Below are 22,131 nucleotides of genomic sequence, written 5' to 3'. Positions count from 1 at the left end.
AGGTATCTATCTTTCTCTCTCTACCTCCCCAACACCTCTAAATTTCTCTCTCTATCTTATCAAATAAAATAGAAAGGAAGGAAAAAATATGGCAACCAGGAGCAGTGGATTCATAGTGCCAGCACCAAGCCCCAGTGATAACCCTAGTGGCAAAACTAATTAATTCAATATAAAAAGCAGTTCTATTGGAAGCAATCTAGGTGTCCAAAGACAGGTAGGTGGTTAGGAAAGCTGTGGTACATATACCCAATGGAAGTCTACTCATCTGTTACAAATGATAAGGCCATCTCCTTTGCCGCATTATGTATGGAGCTTGAAGGAATCATGTTAAGTGAGATAAGCCAAAAAGAGAAGGATGTACACCAGATGATCTCACTCCTAGGTAGAACTTAACAAGGACATAAAGAGAAAACACAAAGTAAAACTTGGACTGGGTTTGCAAAGCAAAGGACTCTGGGAAGGACAATGGGAAATGGGGGGGGGGGGTGCTAGAAGTAGCTTTTGGGTCCTGGTGCAGGACGGTAGGGAAGGACCTATGTTGGGGTAAGAGTGTGCTGCAGACACCTGTCACAGGGAAATGAGAAGTTGTACCCGCGTATAAACCACTACCCCCCGTAAAATGACAAGGAAAAGGCTAATATCAAAAAAGCATTTTTTTAATTACCTTTATTTATCAGCTAGAGACAGCCAGAAATTGAGAGGGGAGGGAGTGAGGGAGAAAGAGAGGGAGGGGGGAGAGAGAGAGAGAGAGGGAGAAAGAGAGAGAGAAAGAGAGAGAGACCTGCAGCCCTGCTTCACCACTCACAGGTGGGGACTGGGGGCTTGAACCTGATCCTTGTGCACTGTAACATGTGCGCTCAACCAGGTAAGCCACCATCCGGCCCCATAAAAGCATTTCTAAGAGAAATCATAGCATAGGTTTAAATGGACTGTAAGTAGAATTAGATTTTTTAAAGTCTATATTTGCATTGTTAGAGTTATATTACAGCTTTCCTCAAGCTTGTATTTTTTTTTAATGGGGAAAAAAAGCTATAGTTTGCTCCAAGATTGTAACTCTTTCAGAATTAAAAGGATGACAAGTGATCTTGATGAATCTCATGGCAGAAAGAATATGCTGCTTTTTCTGTGTCCTATCAAGAGCATGAGAGCTGGAAGGACTACGGTAAAATTCACTCTAGTATTCAATAGAAATACAGTGCCTACTATGTGCTTCTGTTAGGTTGAGAAGAGATCCAATAACAATGAGAAAAGCCCTCTATTCTTACAGTAACAGCACAGTACAAACGGTCCAAAAAACACAGTAAAATAAGGTACAGATGGGTTAAGCAAAGGTTAGAGGCTTGGAAAAGAGAGATTTTGTTTTTGTTTTTATTTTTGAAAGATAACAGTTCCTTCACATATTCATCACACTAGCCAAAGTCAAGAATTTCTGAGAACATGTTTAGACACTTAATAAAGAACAGCAGTTCCTGAACCATCTGTTTTGAAGATCCATCACATGCAAATTTTCATCTTACTCCAACTCTGTGAGAATATTATCAGTTGGCGTAGGTAACATTTGGTTTATAAATGATATGGTGAACAAACCTTTATAAAATGGCTACATTCAATGCCTCTTTAGGGATGAAATTTTTTAAAAAGCAATTCATCACATGAATGCAAACACACTCATTTTCAGCAAGTTCCTGTGATCCATTTAAGTGTCTTATTACTAATCTTCCAGTGCAGAAAAGTGCAAAAATACAGAGTGTAACGTGAACAATAGAATCCTGTTATAGTCAGACAACGGTATATGACAGAATAGTTTGATTTTTTTTAAGGAAGAAAGTAATTCTTCAAACTTACAACATACAACTCTAGGTTGATAGATACACTCTTACCTGGTAAGGAACAATACTGCCGTGAGCCGTGCCCCAACGCTTTGCTTCCTCTTGACTAATAAGATAATTAGCAGCTACCTGGGTCAAACACGCTACCTACCAAAACAAAACAAAAGTTTATCTATACTCACAGCTAAAAGGCTACAGAATGAAAAGCTCACATTTTATTTCACTTCATGTTACTCTAAAAGAGGAACAGGAAACTGACAAGACAGCAAATACACAAGCATCCATGCTTATCTTACATTACTGCATGAAACTAAGTACCGATTCATGATCAGCTGGGAAAAATAAATAAATAAACACAGAAACAGCTCCTGAACAGATCGTGTAAAGGCTGACCCAGCAGTAGGATCTTTGATCTAGATGTTGATTTCAAAGTTATAACAAAATATACCAGCTCCTAACACATTTCTTCCCTCCTCTCCACTATGTCCCTATGCTTTTTCCATCAAAATGATGCAAAAAGGTTATCAAAAAGGAAGAGGGAAAACTGTTGGAATGACGGAGAGGTGTGGTGTAAACCCAGACAAAGGGGACACACATGCAGATTTTTAGTGGTGTATGCCTGAAGTTATGTGTTGGCACGATAATGCTTTGATTTAAAAACAGAAACTGAAAAGAAAGAACGTGTCATCACAAAGAAACTGAGTAAATGATAAGAAAAAAATCACATTCTCAAACCTCATTGCACATAATAACCATAATGAATCTGCATTTGTTTGTAAGTTTAACAAAATTTTCCGTGACTTGCTTTCCAAAGCACTCTAATGTAGATAATCAAGATTAATTGACTTTTTTATTCATTAATGAATCATCCCCAATTAAACAAAAAATGCTGTAACTTTCATAATTTGGCCCTAGCCCCATACTGTCATTATTCTACTATGCTCAGTTTCGAAGAAACACAAACCTCCTCTTAGAGGGGTCATCTAAAATCCTAAGAGTCAGCCTCTGACTCTTGTAGTAGTTTATATCCATTTCTTTCTTTACTTTTATTTATTCGTTTATAACTAGGACAGAGACAAAAACAGGGAGAGAAGGAGAGAGAGGAGGAGAAGGAGGGACAGAGAGAAATCCTGCAGTACTGCTCCCACATTCATGAAGCTTCTGCCCTGCAGGGGGGAGACAAGTGGCTTGAACTTGGCAACTTCTGTGCTTTGCTGGTTGTACCACCCCTTCAGCCCCTTATATTGCTCTTGAAAACCTCCAAAAATTCAATCCAACATAAGGACAGTGACTTAATAACTTGGTGATCCAACACAGCAAGCTTATCTGCTATATCAAAAGGACTCAGAACTATGAAAATGAGAAGAATGTGGAGTAGAGACCTGGCCGTGACACACCCAGTTGATAGCAAACAGTTCCATGCTCAAGGGCCTGAGTTCAAGCCTCCACTCCCCACCTGAAAGGGAGAAACTTGATGAGCAGTAAAGCAAGTCTGCAGGTGTCTATCTTTCTCTGTCCCTCTCTTTCTCCCCCTTCCCTCTTAATTTCTCTCTGCCCTATCAAATTTAAAGAAATAGAGAGGAAGAGAGGGAGAGAGAAAATGAGTACTTATAATAGTCTATATTTTTCAGGAAATAAAATAGTAAGGGGGCCACGTGGTGGCGCACCTGATTGGGTACACATGTTATAATGTACAAGGACCTGGATTCAAGCCCCTAGTCCCCACCTGCAGGAGGAAAGCTTTGCAAGTGGTGAAGCAGTATTTCAGGAGTCTCTCTGTCTCTCTCCCTCTCTGTCAGCCCTACCCTCTTGATTTTTGGCTGTCCCTCTACAATAAATAAAGATTTTTTTAAAAAAAAACTAAGTAGCCTTATAATTGTTATATGCTTTACATTGGGTTGTTCTAGCTCTCCCCCTGCCAAGAAAATTGGTTCAGTCCTGCTAGTTTCGCGGGCCCGCTTGTCCCCGCCCCAAGGAACCCTGCGAGAGTTCCAGAGTTCCAGAGTTGGAGAGTTCTTGGCGCCGCCACGGGGGAGGGAGGCAGCAGAGTTCTGTTTGGTGATTAGTTTGGTTTAGTTTATAAATCGTTGTTCCTGAATAAAGAAATACAGTTTCCCTGCCCAGCCACGTGTCCTCCAGTCTCTGTTACCCGCCCGTGAAGCTAGCCCGGCCTGCTGGAGCCTCTGAATTTTAACAACAAATGGCGCCCAACACGCAAGAGCCCGAGGCCAGCCCACAAAAGCCGGCTCTCCACCGCGTGGCGCAAGACACTGGATGCGGGATCCCTCCACGCTGCTCGGCCACTGCAAGCAGGACAGCAGACATGGCAGGGCCATGGAACAGGGAAGCAGATATGACAGGGCCATGGGGCAGGGCCGCGGCGGCCTATCATGGCCGCCACCCCAGGGCACCTCGGCCCACGCCTTCTACAAAGCTGGCCTGCCCGCCCTCGGGCTATGAATTCTATACAGATCCTGGACCTCCCGGACCCCCCGGGTTCCCTGCCGAAACTGGGCACCCTAGCCGAGATCCTCAGCTCCGGTCTGAAGGCAGACAAGCTGGAGTACGCAGAGATTCGTGCAGAGATCGCAACCTGCAATTCCTTGAAGTGGAGCTGCGCGGGAGGCCACCTCCGGATGGTGACCCCCCAACAACTAAGACAGTAGAGATCTAAATTCGTGTTTAAAATGACATGTCTTCGTAACAAAGGTTTCTCTCCTTGTATATTAATGACCATGTTTATGTGTGTGTTTAAAGTTTGGTAAACAGTAACTTTAAGGTTAAGAATGTAACTTTAAGGCTAAATTTTTTCTAGGCAAAGTTAAATGAAAAAGGTTTTCAACGTAATCCTCATAAAGATAAAATTAACTTACATTTAAAGTCTGAGGTAAAAATTAGTTAACAATCAATATATTTTAACTAAGTTGGTCTAAACAAGACCTGCGCACACCTAGGGTGTGTCTCCATCTTGAATGGGTGTAACAAAAGGTTAAATAGACTTGTTGATATGTAAAACTCTCCATTACCTTCTCTATTAGAAATGGTAGATTACACAATGGCTATGCTAATTATTCTCATGCCTGAGGTTTCCTTTCCTGCGCACACCTAGGGTGTGTCTCCATCTGAATGGGTGTAACAAAAGGTTAAAAAGACATTGTTGATATGTAAAAGCCTCAAATTCCTTCTCTATTAAAAACGTTAGATTGCGCTATGGTTATGCTAATGACAAGTTTTGTTTCATAGTAAGTAAATTGCAGCCAGCTGCCTTTGGGACTCTAGGCCATTCCCCACCCCCATACAAATGCCTGTCGAGGCAAGTACGCCCCCCAGAGGCAAGAAATGGTTTTTTTTAAGCTGATAAAGTTTTGCCCACAGAGGCAAAAAAATGGCCCCCTCAGGCCTTCCCTTGACAGCACAATGGTTCTTGTTACTTGCTTACATGTTTCTCCATGTTTGTGCCAGTTTCTTTTTTAAAAATGCCTGTATGATATAGGTTTCTGTTCACCCCACACCCCTGATACTGTGGTCATTTAGTTAAAAAGAAAAGGGGGAATTGTTGTATGCTTTACATTGGGTTGTTCTAGCTCTCCCCCTGCCAAGAAAATTGGTTCAGTCCTGCTAGTTTCGCGGGCCCGCTTGTCCCCGCCCCAAGGAACCCCGCGAGAGTTCCAGAGTTCAGAGTTGGAGAGTTTTTGGCGCTGCCATGGGGGAGGGAGGCAGCAGAGTTCTGTTTGGTGATTAGTTTGCTTTAGTTTATGAATCGTTGTTCCTGAATAAAGAAATACAGCTTCCCTGCCCAGCCATGTGTTCCCAAGTCTCTCTTACCTGCCCATGAAGCTAGCCCGGCCTGCTGGAGCCTCCGAATTTTAACAACCTATAACTTAAAACAACTAATGACCTATAACTTAAAACAACTGCTGTGCTGCTATGAATATAGGTGTACATAGATCTATTTTTTTATTTCTTTATTGGGTAATTAATGTTTTACATTCAACAGTAAATACAATAGTTTGTACATGCATAACACTTCTCAGTTTTCCATATAACAATACAACCCCCCCAAAAAAAAAAAAACAATTGCTTGTTTTTTTATGCTAATCTTCTAATATGGGTGAAAATCTAGCAAACCAGCAATTCATACATATCTCAAATTGAAAGTAATTCCTGCAATCATTCAAGAAGTGATTTCCCAGGTCCAGATAGTGTAACCTGTTGTTGCCCGCTGCCTGGTGTGGCAGCTGTGTCTTCTATAAGGGCTGTCAGGAAAAAAAACAGTCTGGATGAGTCTTGCTACACCAGCCATCGCTTTTTACTTTCTTCTTGGGATTTATAGTCACTTTTATGTTCATTTACTGCTCTGTTGAAATTGAAACTGCCTTATGGCAGCTGGCTTGGCTATACTTCCCAGGTGGCAAAACTAATAAACTTTGAGTCATCGACTTCTGGACCTCCATCTGGTCTTGGGCATTTGAACCATGGAGCATTCCAGGGCTGCCTGGGGCTGCCCAGTGCTAATCACCATTTTACTTCTATGTCTTGCAAAATGGAAAATCAAATCAACATTTTGTAGTAAAATCACAGTGGTTGGGAAGTCCAGACTAATGGCTTTTAATTTGGGTCAAACTATAAGTAAGTTTAACTATAGGTATACATCACTAATTTGACTTTTCTATAAAATACAGGGCATCTGATCTAACCTTTAAGATCTAACTCTGGTATCAAGTAATACCTGAAATCCAAGTATGTAAGCAGATAGCACCCCAAGTACTCTGGGTGAATCAGGGGCAGACCTGAAACGCCACCTTAGGCAAGATAAACACAACACAGTTCGCAAAATAGTAAATTATTCTAAATTTGCCTCCCAGGTCTACCTTCCCATTATTATTCTTAACAGTCAGGTAAAATGATGCCAAGGATATAATAGCAATTACCTTCCCAGGAAGACTGTTCCTAAAATTGAGGAAACTTTCTCAAATCTGTTTTCTTTTAAGAATGAAACTTTCACCTTTTCTTTTTTCTTCTGAAATGACAGATATTTGTTCTTTTCCTATATATTCTGGTCAAAGTTACTCTTGAAGGCACTACAGTGCTGCTGGAAGCCACTCATGTTATTGACCTGCTTGTTTGTTACTGACCTGCGTGGGATTTCTATCTTTCTCTTACCCTTGGGCCTGATAACAGAGTCCCCTCCCCGTGGAGAGATGTGAGATTGGGTGCTGGGCGGTGGCACACCTGGTCGAACAGACATGTTACAATGCACAAGGACTTAGGTTTGAACTTCAGGCACCCCACCTGCAGGAGGGAAACTATGCAAGCTGTGAAGCAATGCTACAGGTGTCTCTTTCTTTCTCTCTCTGTCTCTCTCTCTTTCTCTCTCTCTCTCATCTCCCCCTTCCCTCTAGATTTCTGGCTGCCTCTAGCCAATAAATAAATAAAGATAATAATAATAACAATAGAGATGTGAGATTGTACTGATTTATCAACTTTAAGCCATTAATCCCCCCAATAAAAAATGATTCTTAAGAAGAAATCATGTTAAATAAAGTAATTTTCTCCAAACAAAGAACCTTAAGACTACTTTCAGTTTTCTAATTTCCAAAGTCAACTGATAGTTACTAAGCCAATAGCAGCAAAAATTACATGAGGAGATCATAGATAATCCTTTAAACCCCAGATTGACATGCAATATTTATCATGAGTAATTATGAGCTAAATTCAAAGCTGGAGATAAGCCTGTATGCCTCTTTTCATGGTTACCATTGTATTTTTTTCCAGTTTTGATCTCTATTGCTAATCCTACCTGGATAAACTAGCTTAATATATACTTAATAAATATTGCCCCTTGTAGAGTAAATTTGAAGGATTATAACTCACTTACAAACCATTTCTTAAGAGAAATCCATATCAAATCCCCTCCAAACAGTGGTAACTCATGAAAATAAAAAGCATTTGAGTGTTAATAGTCTCCCAATGAGATGATTTTACACCACTTGTTATCCAAAGCAAAGTATGATTTGTCAGTAACTACTCAGAGGCCAAACTGGGGGAAGAAGATAATTGTATTTAAAAAAAAAAAGTGCAAAGTACAAGGACTGTCATAAGGATCCCGGTTCGAGTCCCCAGCTCCCCATCTGCAGGAGAGTCACTTCACAAGAAGTGAAGCAGGTCTGCAGGTGTCTATCTTTCTCTCCCCCTCTCTCTTTCCCTCCTCTCTCCATTTCTCTCTGTCCTATCCAACAACAATAATAACTACAACAATAAAACAACAAAAGCAACAGCTAAAATGACCATGGTTCTTTATTCGATCACATCATTCACTTTAAATAAGAGAATAGCAGCTGAGGTGGGGCTACAGAGTAGCAGCAGCTGTGTTTCTCTCCTCTCCTCTCCTCTCCCAGGTGTACTAGGAATACCAAAGGAGACCACCTGGGACTGAAACAAGACAGGACTAGAACAACTTCAGGAACCCACCAAATAACCGGTGAGAGCAAACACATTTGGCTCATGGAGAGGAGCCTAGGGAGAGATTAAGTGGCTGGTAACAGTCTGGCAGATTACCAGTTGAGACACCACCTCCAGTCTCACCAACAAAAAGACGGAAGGGAGGAGAGGACTCGCCTAAGACTCACTAAATGCAACTGTGAGTCTCCACTGCTACTGCCCCTGTGCTGACACCAGGGGACAGAGAACTAACCAGGAAACTCAGAAGATCTATACCTCAGTGGCCTAGCATTTCAAGGTGAGAGTCTCTTTGCATAATCACTGGATTATCTCTGCCACACCCTGCTTTATCTCTTGGTCAGGAGTGAGGGATTAAGCTAAGAAGCCTACTTATAGTTTAAAAGACCTCAGGCTCTCATAGCCTACAGGGAAGAAAAAAGAACAAGAAGCTCTTAAACCACTAAGCTGCAACTCAGGAATTAAAATAATATTGGACCAACTGTCAAATTCCACATCTGTGAACCCTTTAATTACCTTACTTAGACACAAGTCAATCCAGGCAAGAGTGATCAGTAACTTGAAAAGTAATGACAGAAGGACCTCATAACATACTATATAGAATGGTTAAACCAACAAGAAGAAATATTGGAGACATGAACCAGGACAAGAGTCCAGCTAAAGCCCCACAAAAGGTGAAGCCCAAAATAATACGGTCAACATCCAAACACTAGTTAAGAAAATAATCACAGGAGTGACTAAAGAGTTTAAAAGAATTGTCATCAGAAATGCAGAAACAACAAATGAGACTCTGGAAGAAAACACTAATTATCTCAAGGTTATTAGAGAGCTGAAAGCTGAAATAGCTAAGAACACAACTAGCTGAAAAATCTAAAACAGTATCAGAACAGGGTAACAAAACAGATTAACTCAGAAAACAGTAGAGGGGAAAGAGAATAGAATAAATGAGGCTGAAGACAGAATTAGCAAGATCAAGGACAAATTAGAGATAACTAAAAAAGAAGTAAGAGATCTCAAAAAGAGATTAAGAGACTCTGAAAACAACAACAGATACCTATGGGATGACTTCAAAAGAAACAATATATGCATTATAGACTTACCAGAGGAAGAAAAAGGGGGAGGCAAAGAAAGCACTCTTCAGGACATAATAACTGAGAACTTCTCTAATCTAGACAACATCAAAGACATAAAGGTTCAAGAAGCCCAGAGGGTCCCAAACAGCATAAACCCAGACTTAAAGACACCAAGAAACATCATATTTAGAATGGAAATGGACCTCGCTCTCAGGCCAAAGTTGAAAAACAAGATCAGAAAAGAAAACACAAGTAGAACCTGAAATGGAATTGGCGTATTGCAGCAAAGTAAAAGACTCTGGGGTGGGTGGGTGGAGAAAATACAGGTCCATGAAGGATGATAAATGACATAGTGGGGGTTGTATTGTTAAATGGGAAACTGGGGAATGTTATGCATGTACAAACTATTGTACTTACTATTGAATGTAAAACATTAATTCCCCAATAAAGAAATAAATTATAATAAATAAGTAAATAAATAAATAAATAAAATCTTAAAAAAAAAAAAAAAAAGAAAGTAGCTAAGAAAAATGGGATGTGAAGAAAATCCGGCTACCCAGCTATCACCTTCAGTAGCGGCTTTCCTGACCTTTTCTGACTTGGTAAGAATGCATAAACTTCCTAATGGACAGGTCCTTCTGAAGCTCAACTCACTCTTTTCATTCTTCAGGAGTGTGCTGATCAGGCCAAAATGAATGACCAGCACTCTTTTTTTTTTCCTCCAGGGTTATTGCTGGGCTCAGTGCCTGCACCATGAATCCACCTCTCTTGGAGGCCATTTTTCCCCCTTTTGTTGCCCTTGTTGTTGTAGCCTCGTTGTAGTTATTATTATTACCTTTGTTGATGTTGTTCGTTGTTGTATAGGACAGAGAGAAATGGAGAGAGATGGGGAAGACAGAGGGGGGAGAGAAAGATAGGGAAAAAAAAGAATGGAAATGAGTAAGGTTAAATAAAGGATACTGAAGGCTGCAAGAGAAAAACAGAGTCACCTACAGAGGAAAACCCATAACATTAGCAGCAGACTTCTCCACACAAACACTACAGACCAGAAGAGAATGGCAAGATATCTATCAAGTGCTCAATGAGAAAGGCTTTCAACCAAGAATAGTGTATCCTGCTACACTGTCATTCAGACTAGATTGAGGCATAAAAACCTTCTCAGACAAGCAACAGTTGAAAGAATCAACTATCACCAAGTCTGCCCTGAAAGAAGTTCTGAAAGGTCTCCTATAAACAATCAGACCACCATAAATAGGCCATACACCAGAACACTCTAAAAATCTATAAGAACAGCGTTAAAATATCTTGAATCTTTGATATCAATGTCAATTGCCTGAATTCACCTATTAAAAGTCACAGAGTAGGAAGATGGATCAGAAAACACAACCCAACAATATGCTATCTGTAGGAAACCCACCTAACTCAACAAGACAAAAACAGACTCAAAGTGAAAGGATAGAAAACTATTATACAAGTCAATGGCCCAAAAAAAAAAAAAAAGGGCAAGAATAGCTATTCTCATATCTGACATGATAGACTTTGAAATCAATAAAATTAAAAAAGATAGGGACAGACACTACCTAATGCTCAGAGGATCAGTCAATCAAGAGAACTTAAGAATATTAACATCTATGCACCCAATGAGGAGTCATCAAATACATCAAACATCTACTGAAAGAGCTACAACAATATATTAACAGCAACACAGTCATACTAGGGGACTTCAACACCCCACTGTCTCATCTTGACAGATCATCCAGGCAGAAAATCAATAAAGACATAAGGGAGCTAAATGAGGAGATAGAGAAACTAGAACTATTGGACATTTTCAGAGTCATTCATCCCAAGAAACTGGAATGCACATTCTACTCAAGTCCACATGGGTCATTCTCAAGGATAGACCATATGTTAGGCCACAAAGACAGCATCAGCAAATTCAGGAGCATTGAAATCATCCCAAGCATCTTCTCAGACCACAGTGGAATTAAACTAACACTTAACAATCAACAAAAAATTAGTAATAGTCTCAAAATGTGGAACCTCAACAGTACACTCCTTAACAAGTATTGGTCAAAGAGGAAATCAAGGAAGAATTCAAAATGTTTCGAGAGTTCAATGAAAATGAAGACAAAAGCTATCAAAATATTTGGAACACAGCTAAGGCAGTACTGAGAGGAAAGTTCATAGCCATACAAGCACATATTAGGAAACAAGAAAAAGCACAAATAAACAGCCTGATTGTACATCTTAAAGACCTAGAAGAAGAAGAACAAAGGAACCCTAAAGCAAACAGAATGACATATCACTAAAGTTAGGGAAGAAATAAATAACATTGAAAGTAAGAAAACCACACAAAAGATCAATGAAAGTAAATGTTGGTTCTTTGAAATAATGAACAAAATCAACAAACCTTTAGCCAGACTCACGAAACAAAAAAGGGAGAAGACCCAAATAAATCGGATCATAAATTAAAGAGAACATATCACAACAGACACCTCAGAAATTCAGCATATCATGTGAGATTTCTATGACTTCTATATGTCACCAAGCTAGAGAACATGGAAGAAATGGATGATTTCCCAGATACCTATGGACTTCCAAAATTAAGTATAGAGGAACTAGATACCATGAACAGACCCATCCCAGCTAATGAAATTGAAACAGTTATCAAAAACCTTCCCAAGAATAAAAGTCCTAGACCGGGTGGTTTTACAAATGAATTCTACAAAACCTTCAAAGAAGAACTAATACCTCTATTTTTAAAATTCCCATACAACTTCTATGAAGCCAACATCACTTTGATACTAAAAGCAGACAAGGACACAACCAAAAAAGAATACTACAGACCAATATCTCTGATGAACATAGATGCTAAAATATTGAACAAAATTCTAGCCAACTAGAAACAGCAGTATATTAAAAAGATTGTTCATCATGACCAGGTGGGGTTTATCCCAGGCATGCAAGGTTGGTTTAATATATGTAAATCAATCAATGTGATCCACCACATCAACAAAAGCAAGACCAAAAACCACATGGTCATATCAATAGATGCAGAGAAAGCCTTTGACAAAATACAACATCCCTTTATGATCAAAACACTACAAAAAATGGGAATAGATGGAAAATTCCTGAAGATAGTGGAGTCTATATATAGCAAACCTACAGCCAGTATCATACTTAATGGTGAGAAACTGGAACCATTTCCCCTCAGATCAGGTACTAGCCAGGGCTGCCCACTATCACCATTACTATTCAACATAGTGTTGGAAGTTCTTGCCATAGCAGTCAGGCAGAAGCAAGGAATTAAAGGCATACAGACTGGAAGAGAAGAAGTCAAACTCTCCCTGTTTGCAGATGACATGATAGTATACAGAGAAAAACCTAAGGAATCCAGCAAGAAGCTTTTGAAAATCATCAGACAATACAATAAGGTGTCAGGCTACAAAATTAACATTCAAAAGTCAGTGGCATTCCTCTATGCAAACACTGTTAGAATTAGATGAAATCCAGAATTCAATTCCTTTTACTATAGCAGCAAAAACAATCAAATATCTAGGAATAAACCTAACCAAAGAAGTGAAAGACTTGTATACTGAAAATTATGAGTCACCACTCAAGGAAATTGAAAAAGACACAAAAAAGTGGAAAGATATTCCATGTTCATGGATTGGAAGAACATCATCAAAGTGAATATACTACCCAGAGCCATATACAAATTTAATGTTATCCCCATCAAGATACCAACCACATTTTTTAGGAGAATAGAACAAATGCTACAGATGTTTATCTGGAACCAGAAAATACCTAGAATTGCCAAAACAATCTTGAGAAGAAAGAATAGAACTGGAGGCATCACACTCCCAGATCTCAAATTGTATTATAGAGTCATTGTAATCAAAACTGCTTGATACTAGAACATGAACAGACACACTGACCAGTGGAATAGAATTGAGAGTCCAGAAGTAAGCCCCTACTCCTATGGATATCTAATCTTTGACAAAGAGGCCCAGACTATTCAATGGGGAAAGCATAGTCTCTTTAACAAAAGGTATTGGAAAAAATGGGTTGAAACATGCAGAAGAATGAAACTTAACCACTGTATTTCACCAAATACAAAAGTAAATCCCAAGTGGCTCAAGGACTTGGATGTTAGACTACAAACTATCAGATACTTAGAGGAAACTATTGGCAGAACTCTTTTCTGCATAAATTTTGAAGACATTTTCAAGGAAATGAATCCAATTACAAAGAAGACTAAGGCAAGCATAAACCTATGGGGCTACATCAAATTAAAAAGCTTCTGCACAGCAAAAGAAACCAATACCCAAACCAAGAGACCCCCTCACAGAATGGGAGAAGATCTTCACATGCCATACATCAGACAAGAGGCTAATAACGAAAATATATAAACAGCTTGCCAAACTCAACAAGAAAACAAATAATCCCATCCAAAAATGGGAGGATGCCATGGACGGAATATTCACCACAGAAGAGATCCAAAAGGCTGAGAAACACATGAAAAAATGCTCCAAGTCTTTGATTGTCAGAGAAATGCAAATAAAGACAACAATGAGATATCACTTCACTCCTGTGAGAATGTCATACATGATAAAAGGTAACAGCAGCAAATGCTGCAGAGGTTGTGGGGTCAAAGGAACCCTCCTACACTGCTGGTGGAAATGTAAATTGGTCAAACTTCTGTGGAGAACAGTCTAGAGAACACTCAGAAGGCTAGAAATGGATCTACCCTATGATCCTGCAATTCCTCTCCTGGGGTTATATCCTAAGGAAACCAACACATCCATCCAAAAAGATCTGTGTAACACATATGTTCTTAGCAGCACAATTTGTAATAGCCAAATCCTGTAAGCAACCCAGGTGTCCAACAACAGATGAGTGGCTGAGCAAGTTGTGGTCTATATACACAATGGAATACCACTCAGCTGTAAATAATGGTGACTTCACCATTTTCAGCCGATCTCTCATGGACCTTGAAAAATTCATGTTAAGTGAAATAATTCAGAAACAGTAGGATGAATATGGGATGATCTCACTCTCAGGCAGAAGTTTAAGAACAAGATCAGAACAGAAAACACAAGTAGAACCTGAACTGGAATTGGCATGTTGCACCAAAGTAAAAGACTCTGCGGTGGGGGCGGGTGGGTGGGGAGAATACAGGTCCAAGAAGGATGACAGAGGATCTAGTGGGGGTTGTATTGTTATATGGAAAACTGAGAAATGTTATGCATGTACAAACTATTGTATTTACTGTTGAATGTAAAACATTAATTCCCCAATAAAGAAATTTTTAAAAAGGGCAACAAAAGGGTATAAGTAAATTTAAAAAAAAACTACAGTGCAATGAAGCTAAACTTAGCAAAGCAATGTTTAAAAAGGGCGATACAAATCTAAAAGTAATCCACTGTTTACAAGGATGTATTTTAAGGCAGGAGAAAGGAAAGAAAGTCAATAGTTATGACGTGATTATACATGAAAAATCAGGGGCTTCCTGGCAATTAGTGAAATATTTTTCACAAATCAAAAGAATGCAGGATGTGACTTTTAGGCTAATAACCACATACTGTATATTCATTCTAAATATTGCATTAGATCAGTACTCCCACCCACTAAACTTGGGCTCATTATTCCATCATGTGAATGCTATATAATTTACTCGGAGTGCTGTCTTTATGTGACTCCCCCTAAACAAACAAACAAACAAAAAAGCCAATCTCAGCTTAATAGCAATTATTCTGACCGCAAAACTATTATTTTAGATAAGTGAGTCTTGATATTCTTCGTGTCTGAAGATTAACAGGATGGTCAAAGGGTATCCTAAAGGAAAGGACATAGTCACAGAATCTTGATTATTTCCCAAAACTACTCCATGGTGTCTGTCACCATGTTTCACCTCTAACAGATGCTCAAGCTATAATAATAGGAAGTTTCATCTCCAAGCTGATAAGCATGTCGAAAAGGCAAAACGGAGAAAACAAGACTAGAACTAAGGTCCATTGCCTCCAAGCTGGTAATACTTTCATTCATGGTCCTTGAACTATATTCTGGGCTCCAACTGCACTTGACTAAACACCAGATTATGCCTCACTTCTTCCCCTTGTGTATCTCCAACCATTCTTCTAAGTTCATGTAACCATTCTTCTAAGTTCATGTCAACATCAGTGATACCATTAAGTTACCCCATCACCTAAATGAAAAATACTAGTCTGCCTCTGGATAAATAAAAGTCGTTAATTTGCCTGATTCTTGCTGTTCTTCTACTGTCTGCCTTGTATGGCAATTTGAATTATGAGACATAAACTTAGTGATACCTAGAACCAGTGTTCTAGTTGTGTATCATTCCCTCAGGAATTCCTGGATCCCACTTGATGGCTGCTTAACTAGACTTCCCAGAAATGGAGCATGGAAAAAATAATTTCAGAATAAGAATTATATACTATAATTATCAAAATAAATATTCTACCAGAGTCATATACAAATTTAATACAAACCCCCATCAAACCCTATAGAGAGCAGTCTGGAGAACTCTCAGAAGGCTAGAAGTGGAGCTACCCTATGACCTTGCAATTTCTTTCTGGAGGATATATGATAAGGAAGCAAACACATCCATCCAAAAAGATTTGTGTACACCTATGTACATAGCAACAAAATTTGTAATAGCCAAAACGTGGGAGCAACAGAGGTGTACAGCAACAGATGAGTGGCTAAGTTGTGATATATATACACACTAGAATACTACTCAGCTCTTAAGAAAAACAAATTCTCTGTAAACAGTCTGAAGTGAAGCATGGTGAGGTGGCAATCGTTGTGTTGATTAGGTTGTGATCGGCAGATGCAATATTATTTGATATGGATTGGGAGAGGCATACGGGAAAGTGGGCCCTAGCCAAGGGTTCCAGGACTGGGGGAAGTAGAGGCTCTATAGTGGAGATGTGAGGTTCCTGCTGTCTTATGGTTCAAAAAGACAATCGATAGTTAATGTTATCATCACATTATTTGGTAATTGGGTTAACTTTGAAAAGTCCTTTTGTTAGGGTTTGCTGTACAGTACCCAGTATCTTGTATATAGCTGTGCTATTGGTTGCTTCTGATCTACTTGGTCTAGGCTTTTGAGAGAGTCTGCATATCAATTACACAGCCTATATATTGAAAAGATTCAGCTTGTGTTTTGAAAAACTTCGAGACATACAATTAATTTTCCCCTCTCGTATTAATTAACTAGTGATTTATATGACTACATTTTACTAGGAGTGTACATAAACACCATTCCCACCACCAAAAGACTGTGACCCATCCCTCCCAACCACTCCCACCCCCTACTGGCCCAGGAAGCCGCATGTCTACCCCTCACCACAGGGTTTTTACTTTGATGCCCTACTTACAATTTGGTCAGGTCCTGCTTTTAGTTTCCCTTTCAGATCTTCTTACTCAACTTCTGTTGATGAGTGGGATCATCCCATACTCATCTTTATCTTTCTGACTTAGCTCACTTAACATAATTCCTTCTAGCTCTGTCCAAGATGGGTCAGACTTCAGACTGTGTCCAGAGACTTCACGTGTGGAATGACAACCCTTCAGCTTCATTACTCGGGTGAGACCTTTCCTTTCATAGTATACTCTAATTCCATCTCAGGTGGTTCACTTTCTAACAAAGTCCCAAAACCTAGATATACACCAGTTTCTGTGAGAGAGAGCATATGTTCACACGTATCTGTAAACTACTGCAAAATATATACCTGAAAGCAGAAGTACACTAGAGTTTGCAGTGAGTATCCCCCTAACACTTCCTCTCCACTATTCCAAGCTTTGGGTCCATGATTGCTCAACAATTTGTTTGGCTTCATATATTAACTCTCTTTTCAGTCACCAGGTTCCAGATGTCATCAGGATGCCGGCCAGGTTTCCCAGGACTGAAGACCCCACCAATGTGTCCTGGAGCTCCGCTTCCCCAGAGACCCACCCTACTAGGGAAAGAGAGAGGCAGAGTGGGAGTATGGACCGACCAGTCAACGCCCATGTTCAGCGGGGAAGCAATTACAGAAGCCAGACCGACCTTCCACCCTCTGCAACCCACAATGACCCTGGGTCCATGCTCCCAGAGGGATAGAGAATGGGAAAGCTATCAGGAGAGGGGGTGGGATATGGAGATTGGGTGGTGGGAATTGTGTGGAGTTGTACCCCTCCTACCCTATGGTTTTGTTAATTAATCCTTTCTTAAATAAAAAAAAAGAAAAAGAAAAACAAATTCACCTTTTCACATCATCTAGGAGGGAGCTTGAAGGAATCATGTTAAGTGAGATAAGTCAGAAAAAGAAGGGTGAATATGGGTGATCTCACTCCTAACAGAAGTTGAGAAATAAGAACAGAATATAAAACACAGAGCAGACCTTAGACTGGAGTTTTGTACTGCACCAAAATAAAGGACTATGGCGGGGAAGCAGGGGTGGAGGGAGGGGGTTCAGGCCCTGGTGTATGATGGTGAAGAAGGACCTAGGCTGGGGATGAGAGTGTTTTGCATAAAACTGAGAAATTTTACACACGTACCAACAACTTCTGTTTACTGTAAACCATTAATCTCCCTAATTAAAAAAATTAAAGAAAATAAAATGGAGACTCCTGTGTACATACAAAAAAAAGAATTATATACTATAAAACTTTTCATATGTTCTCTTAATGCCTAATGTAGAGTTTCTGGTCATTTTTTATGAATGAATGAATGAACTAGTAATTACTGGTTTACTCAACAGCAATTACTGGCTTATTCAATAAATGTTGTACAAGGAATAAAACCAAGTACTACATGCACATAAGTAAATGAAAACATGTGGCTCTACCACTTCTTGACTAAAAAGAAATAGAAAAACCAAGTAGACATCATAGGAACTGCTATGAGAAGAGGAAACTGGAGGATAAATTTCAAAACAAAAATAATATGTAATTGGGCTGGGTGGTGGTGCACCTGCTGGAGCACATGTTACAGTGTGCAAGGACCCGGGTTCAAGCCCCTAACCCTCACCTGCAGCAGGGGTGGGGGGTGGGAAGGGAGTTTCTGGAGTGGTAAAGCACTGTTGCAGATGTCTCTCTATTTCTCTGTCCCTCTCTAATCCTTCCTCTCGGTTTCTGGCTGTCTCTACCAAATAAATAAATAAAATTTTATTAGTGATTTAATAATGATTGACAAGATTGTAAGATAAGAAGGGTACAGTTCCATTACAGTTCCTACCACCAGAGTTCTGTTCCCCTCCATTGGAAGCTTTCCTATTCTTTATCCCTCTGGGAGTATTAACCAAAATTCTTTATGGGGTGCAGGAGGTCTGGCTTCTGTAATTGCTTCTCCCCTAAACATGGACATTGGCAGGTCAATCCATTCCCCCAGCATGTTTCTGTCTTTCCCTCATAGGATAGGGCTTCTGGGGAATTTTTTTTTTAGTAATGAAAACAAAACAAAACCAAAAAAAAAAAAAAAAGCATGTGTATTAAAGTCCTAAGGCAGGAAAGAGATTGGCACAAAGGAAAAAGAAGGAAAGAAAGAAAGATGATGGTATTGCACCAAAGTAAAGGACTCTAGGTATGGGGGAGGAGTGGGGGAAAGGTGTTCAGTTTCTGGAACATAATGGCAGAGGAGGACCTAGGTGGGAGGTTAGAGTGTTATGTGGAAAACTGAGAATGTTACATATGTACCAACTACTTTATTTTAATGTCAACTAAAGTATTAATCCCAATAAAGAAAGAGAAAGAAAAAGAGAATGGAAGGAAAGAAAGAGAGAAAGAGAGAGAGAGAGAAAAGAGAGAGAGAGGCCCAATGTAATTGAAGAATGGCAAGAAAAAGACAGGAAATGAAATTTGAAAGGTTGACAGAGGACAGATCACGCCACCCTCTGAAGGTGTTACTATCATACATCATTCAGAGCAATCATTTTTTGAATCACATTTCTTGTCATACCACCACTTTACTAAAAACTCGGGAAGTTTCCTACTGCATTTGCAATTAAATTCAAAAAATTAATTAACTAAAAAGAAAGAAGAGAGAAAATATATCAGTTACAGATATTGAAAGGGTTTAGACATAAATTAATCATAGCTCAAGCTTACTTGGTAGTAGCAGAAGTGGAAAATTTAAAAATATGTATTTTAGGAACAAAACAGACGGAAATTGTCAAAGATTTATGGAGAGGGAATAGAAAAGAGAATACCAGAGGATATTACAAAAGCCAAACAAACTCCTAGATTTCTCAATGACTGGGTAATCTTTGAAAGTGTTGAGAGAGCGGCCCGGGAGGTGGTGCAGCAGATAAGCCTGAGGTCTTCAGTTGGATCCCTGGTATAACCTGTACCAGAGTGATGCTCTGATTGTTTTTTTCTCCTCCTCTCTTAAAAATAAATAAATCTTTTGGGAAAAAATAGGAAGTATTAATAAAAATAAAGCCATCAGAAATAGTAATGACTGAAAAGGAGGGAGGAATAGAAGTCCACTTCTAAATATGTTGAACTGGAGATTCCAGTCAAAGGAACAACCTGGCTGGAGACATGACTCCATAGAAAGTACTTAAAGTTGTGGTCCGGGAGGTGGCACAGTGGATAAAGCACTGGACTCTCAAGCATGAGGTCCTGAGTTCAATCCCCGGAAGCACATGTACCAGAGTGATGTCTGGTTCTCTCTCTCTCTCTCCTATCTTTCTCATGAATAAATAAATAAATAAATAAATTTTTAAAAAAGAAGAAGAAAATAAAGGAAGTATGTTAAGTCATCCCCCAAGGGAACGCACAAAGAAAAGAAGAAGAAAAAAACAATAATAATAATAATAATGTGAAACAGAAGAAAACAAGACTCCATCTCAAAAGCAACCCTCTCTAATTACTCAGATTAACAATGATGTAGGTACAAACTACTAGCACCAACTTAAAGACTCCGAAGTAGGGAGCAGAATAATAAAATACATAGAAGAAAACATAAGTGATAGACTCCAGGATCTTATCACTGGATGTATAAGGAAACTCAGTTCCATTAATAAGGGGAACTAGAACAAAGGTAAACAAATCAGTAAACTTTCAGGAGGCCAGGCAGTGGTGCACCTGGTTGAACACACACATTACAGTGTGCAAGAACCCAAGTTCAAGCCCCTGGTCCCCACCTTTAGGAGGAAAGCTTCATGAGTGGTGAAGCAGAGCTGCAGTGTCTCTCTGTCTCTCTCCCTCTCTAACTTCCCCTCCCCTATCAATTTCTCTCTGACTCTATCCAATAATAAATAATTTTTAAAAAATAAAATGTTAATCAAAGCTACAATAAGCTATCACCAAATTCTAATGGGGATGACCTATATCAAAAGATTGTAAATTAGAGGTACCTTTTTTTTAACTTTAGAACAAAACTACAAAAAACCCTGCTGAACATGGGTGTTGACAGGTCAATCCATACTCCCAGCCTGTCTCTCTCTTTCCCTGGTAGGATAGGGCTCGAGGACACATTAGTGGGGTTGTCTGCCCAGGGAGGTCCGGTTGGCACCATGATGCCATCTTATATATTTAGTCATCACTTTGTTAGGCTCTTCCATTATTATTATTATTATTACCTAGAAGATTTATGAATGCAGTATATAAAAACATAAGAGAAACAGTGTCCACAAGTATTTAGAACTACCAGGATGGAGAAATGATGCAGTGAAAGTTTAAGACAAGGTGAAACCCCTCTAGCCAAAGTCTAAAACCTGCAGGTTCAGTCTCACATCTTATTTTGAGGGTGGAGCTTAGCAGAGCATAAAACACATTGGGAAAAAGATGAATAATTCTGATTACTCAGTTTAAAATGACATATATAAAAGTTAGGCTCTTCTTAACTGTAATAGTTTATCATATATTTCTTTTTAAAATTTATTAGTGATTAATAATGATTAACAAGATTGTGAGACGACAGAGACAATTCCACATAGTTTATCGTGTATTTCTTGGTTCGGAAGGAATACTAATTAGAGGGGGCCAGGTAGTGGCGCACCTGGTTGAGTGCACATGTTACAATGTGCAAGGACCCGGGTTTGAGCCTCCAGTCTCCTCCTTGCAAGTGGTGATGCAGGACTGCAGGTGTCTCTCTTTCTCTCTTTCCCTTCAATACCCCCTTCCCTCTCAACTTCTGGCTGTCTCTATCCAACAAATAAGTAAAGATAATAATTTCAAAAAATCAATAAATAAAGGGAGTACTAAGCATTTCTCAACTGTGTGTGTGTGTGTGTGTGTGTGTGTGTGTATTTACTTTTTTATTGGGACATTTTGTTTCTTCTGTTGTTGTTTCTTATAAGTTGACTGAGCTTGTCGGTTTTTGGAAGGAAGAGAACGAAAGTAAAGTGTCATTTCAAATAAATCAAATCAAAGATACAAACTACCATCACCTTAACCTATCACCTTCAGTGTTGACCTTGATAACCTGGCTGAGGTCATTTCACCAGGCTTCTCCACTGTGAAAAGAAAATGACCACACTTTGTCTTCTCCTTCCCACAGTGTACTCTACAGAAAGTCGGTACCATGAATAGCCCACACTTAGAGGGTTGGGGAATGTAATCGTATTTTAGTCTAAAAATGGAACCAGAGAACAAGAACTGGAAAGTTTCGTACATAATCTTCAGAACAGAACTCAAGAACTGACACTCGTTTCCTGTAAATGCTTGGTTTACACAAGACTGCGACTTACCTTCTGACCAGTGAATATTCCCATTCTCAGAACACTAGACTATTGTTTAAACTCTGGCTTGGCTTATCC

General features: G+C 39.4%; 1 protein-coding gene across 1 annotated transcript in view; it reads right to left on the bottom strand.

Moving 5' to 3' along the window:
* SUGCT (succinyl-CoA:glutarate-CoA transferase) overlaps positions 1-22,131 on the bottom strand; it is a 144,366-nt gene that overhangs the window by 14,998 nt on the left and 107,237 nt on the right. The window contains exon 9 of the mRNA XM_060195770.1: positions 1,881-1,976. Within this exon, the coding sequence (XP_060051753.1) occupies positions 1,881-1,976 (96 nt within the window). The remainder of the gene's footprint in view (positions 1-1,880; positions 1,977-22,131) is intronic.

The sequence above is a fragment of the Erinaceus europaeus genome, chromosome 8 (assembly GCF_950295315.1).
Source record: "Erinaceus europaeus chromosome 8, mEriEur2.1, whole genome shotgun sequence".
Classification (NCBI taxonomy): domain Eukaryota; kingdom Metazoa; phylum Chordata; class Mammalia; order Eulipotyphla; family Erinaceidae; genus Erinaceus; species Erinaceus europaeus.
The sequence above is the reverse complement of the archived record's forward strand: the minus strand, read 5'-3'. Positions and strand labels throughout refer to the sequence as shown.